At 55.0% G+C, this 3,880-nt stretch overlaps 1 protein-coding gene across 1 annotated transcript in view; it reads left to right on the top strand.

Moving 5' to 3' along the window:
• The window catches only part of SPINT2 (serine peptidase inhibitor, Kunitz type 2), a gene marked incomplete at its 5' end in the record, with an annotated part of 12,213 nt that extends 11,343 nt beyond the window's left edge, over positions 1-870 (top strand). Inside the window, one exon of the mRNA XM_008050999.2 lies at positions 298-870. Within this exon, the coding sequence (XP_008049190.2) occupies positions 298-464 (167 nt within the window). The remainder of the gene's footprint in view (positions 1-297) is intronic.
• Between the last annotated feature and the right edge of the window lie 3,010 nt (positions 871-3,880).

A 3,880-nucleotide genomic window follows, 5' to 3' on the forward strand; every position in this document is an offset into this window, starting at 1 on the left:
GGAGCGGCCACTGCACTCCAGTCTGGGCGACAGAGTGAGACTCCAATACAAAAAAAAACCCAAAAAAACAAAAAGAAGGAACACAAGTACCCACTCTGTTGGTGCAGCGCCTCCTTTCTTCGAGCATCTCCTTGGCGACTTCCCTGACAGGCCTGGTCAGGGTTCTCCAAGTGTTCCCAGGCAGGCCGGGATCAAGCCCGGGCCCGCGTGGCTTCCCTGCATCCTCGTGCGCCCGTCCTGCCCTTGCTGGCTGCGTCCTTCCCTGCCTGTCGGTCCTGAGGTCTTTCTCGTCCCCAGTGGTGCTCGGGGCGGGGCTGTTCGTGATGTTCCTGGTCCTCTACGTGGGCATCTCTGTGGTCTACCTGATCTGCATGGCACGGAGGAGCCGGGAGCGTGCCCTTCACACCGTCTGGAGCTCTGGGGACGACAAGGAGCAGCTGGTGAAGAACTCCTACGTCCTGTGAAGGCCCGTCGCCAAGAGGACTGGGGAGGAGGATGTGTGTGCTTTTTTAAAACAGAGTGATGGATTTGTATTTGTGGGGTCCTTGGGGCTTTGATCTTAGACGGCAGGGGGCTGCTTCCTGAGTTCATGGAGGGGGTTTGCTTTGGAAATCCTTGCTCACGTTGCCAGGGGTCTGGCATCAGCGTGGAGTTGTCTCCTTGATAGATTTCTTTCCTCCAGCTACAGTTTTCTTTGCTTATGTTGAATTCCATTGCCTCCTTTCTCGTCACAAAATGATAAAATAGTTTCTTTTGTTTGATTTATGTTTTTTTAAGTAAGCATAAACAAGTTTTTTTTTTATTAGGCTTCTGTAAGGAAGAAAGCAAAACATACAAGTTTAATAAAGGGGCCTTCCCTTATAAAGTAAATTTCAGCATGTGCTTTTTTTATGGGATCACTAATTTAAGCTCTACCAAAACTATCACAGGACACTGAGATGACCCATTCTAGAAACAGACCCCTTAAAATTGCATATTTCAGATCTTTTTGAATGTGACTCACAATTGAAATAAACTTTACAGTACTGAGTGCCCATGGAGTTTCACCAAGCAACACAACTTTGCCACTTGTGCTGAGTTCTGACCTTTTCTTGCTCTCTTTCACTTAAACATTTTGGCCGAAGCCACGGAATTGGCTTCGATCGCCCGCGGTAGACCCCCGCTTTGAAGCTCTGCCTGTCAGGCGGGCGGGAGGGCTTGACTGACTCTGGCGTTGGTGCTTTTCGCTCCTTGCAGTCCTGGGCTCTCCCCGGCTGGAAGGGGTGGCGGGGGCAGCTCCCGGCCAGGTCCTGCGGTGCTGATGCTGGACTTTCCGCCGAGTCTTCCACGGCTCCTTTGCTGGAACAGAGCAGGGCCCTGCCGGGCTGGGTCCGGCCTCTAGGCCCAGGCCCAAGCCTGCTGCCTGTCTGTGGGTGTCCGTCTCCCATCTCTCGCCTGCGGAAGCCGCCCCCCCCAACAAGGCAGCCCTGGACACAGCATCCGGGCAGCCTGTGGGTCAGACAGGCGCCCTGGGCCTCCCCTGGGCTCACCCTGGAAGTGCAGTATTGCCGCCCAGACTGTGCTTTGGGCTCTTCCCGGAACCGAGGGACGTGGGTGTCCTTGCGTTGGGTGTCCAGGGCTTAAAAGCCAAGTTGGGCAAATACCTCGTTGGCGCCTTCCTTCCTCCCTCACCCGTGGCACCTGTTGCTGACAGACTCTGGCATTCTCCCAGCCGAGCCTCAGGCCTCAGCCCCCAGCCCCACTCTCCAGGCAGCACTGCTGGTTCAGAGCTGGTGGACAAGGGGAACCTACACGCCACATCCCGGGTTGGGCTCCCAAGCTCCAGGTGATCCTGGTCCAGGGCAGGAGGGCAGAGCCTGTCCATCGGGACACTCCGGGTGTGGCAGCAGGCACGTCCCTGGCCCTGTGAACCCGGCCCGCACGTCCTCCCCTGCAGGGGCTTGCCGTGCAGCTGGGTGAGCGCATGCGAGGTGTCAGAGAGAGCCTGCTCCAGGCAGGGGTCCCTCCCGTGCCCCATGAGCACACCTCAAGTCCACCCATTCCCATGCTTCACTCATGTGCCCCCGTGGGGTTCAGGAAGCCCAAACCTACTGGTGCCCCTGGCCTGGCAGAGGCCTTTCAACACCCACACCAACAAGGGCTGTCTCTCATTCACAGCTCAGTGAGGGAAAGGAAAGAAGTTGTACCTTTGGATTAAAAGAAAAACTGTTCTCGGTGGCTCAGCCTGTAATCCCGTGCCTTGGGAGGCTGAGGTGAGTAGGTTGCCTGAGCCTGTGGGTTCGAGACCCACCTGGGCAACTTGGTAAGACCTCATCTCAACAATAAATAAAAAATTAGCTGGGCGTGGTAGCACGCGTCTGTAATTCTGGCTACTCGGAAGGTTGGGGTGGAAGGATCGCGGGAGCCCAGCAGGTCGAGGCTGCGGTGGCCGGGAGTGGCCACTGCACTCCAGTCTGGGCGACAGAGTGAGACTCCAACTCAAAAGAAAAGCTGTTGGGAATTGCTTTGATTGTCCTACAATGGGAAGATGAATTCTTTTTTTTTTTTTTTTTTAGTTGGAATCTCATTCTGTTGCCCAGGCTGGAGTACAATGGTATGCTCACGGCCACCGCAGTCTTGACCTGCTGGGCTCAGGTGATCCTTCCGCCTCAGCCTTCCAAGTAGCTGGAACCACAGGTGCGTGCCACCACGCCCAGCTAATTTTTTTTTTTTTTATTGTAGAGATGAGGTCTCACCAAGTTGCCCAGACTGGTCTCCAACCCGTGAGTTCAGGCAATCCTCTCACCTCGGTCTCCCAAAGTACAGGGATTATAGGCGTGAGCCACCACATCCAGCCAAAGTGTATTCTCTTAAGACCATTTGAGCTTTTGTAGGTTTTGTTTTGTTTTGTTTGAGTTGGAGTCTTACTCTGTCGCCCAGGCTGGAGTGCAGTAGCATGCTTACCACCACCCCAGCGTCGACCTGCTGGGCTCCGGCGATCCTTCCGCCTCGACCTCCCAAGTAGCCGGAACTACAGGTGCGCGCTGCCACGCCCAGCTAGTTTTTAAAAAATGTATTGTAGAGACAAGATCTCACCAAATTGCCCAGGCTGGTCTTGAACCCTCGGGCTCAGGCAATTCACTTGCCTCAGCCTCCCAAAGTGCTGGGATTATAGGCTGAGACACCAAGCCTGGCCTTTTGTAGATTTTTTTTTTTTGAGTTGGAGTCTCACTCTGTCGCCCAGACTGGAGGGCAGTGGCCGCTCCCAGCCGCCGCAGCCTCAACCTGCTGGGCTCCGGCGATCCTTCCGCCTCGGCCTTCTGAGTAACCGGGATTACAGGCACGCGCAACCACGCCCGGCTGATTTTTTGATTTATTGTAGAGACGAGGTCTCACCAAATTGCCCAAGCGGGTCTTCAACCCGCGGGCTCAGGCAATCCACTCACCTCAGCCCCCCAAAGCGCGGGACTACAGCCTGAGCCACTGAGCCTGGCTTTGTCGGTTTTTAATAACGACGAGCCTTTATGTTTCCGGTGCCAAAGCTCCCACACTGTGACTCACTTCTGCCAAAATCTGCCTTGTCTCCAGGTGTGGGAGGCCCCGCAGCCCCACCTGCTCCTGGTCGACTGCATCAGATCTTTGAATTCCCCCCAGGGCCACCAGTGGAGTCTCAGCACAGTCCACACCTTTCCAGGTTATGGTGCTGCTGTTCCAGCCCAATCAGCCAACTTTCTGCTCTACTGTGGCCCTCCAAGCTAGACTGCATCACGTGATTGGCTCTCGGAGCCACCTACAGGCTGATAGTGGTGTCCTTTTTGTTGTAATCTTGTCCCTTGTCATCCGCAGGCTGCTGGCACTGCTGAGAGGCAGGATGGACCTTTTTTTTTTTTTTTTTTGGAGT

The sequence above is a fragment of the Carlito syrichta genome, unplaced genomic scaffold, assembly GCF_000164805.1.
Source record: "Carlito syrichta isolate Samal-C Ts95f unplaced genomic scaffold, Tarsius_syrichta-2.0.1 Scaffold155848, whole genome shotgun sequence".
In the NCBI taxonomy this organism is placed as follows: domain Eukaryota; kingdom Metazoa; phylum Chordata; class Mammalia; order Primates; family Tarsiidae; genus Carlito; species Carlito syrichta.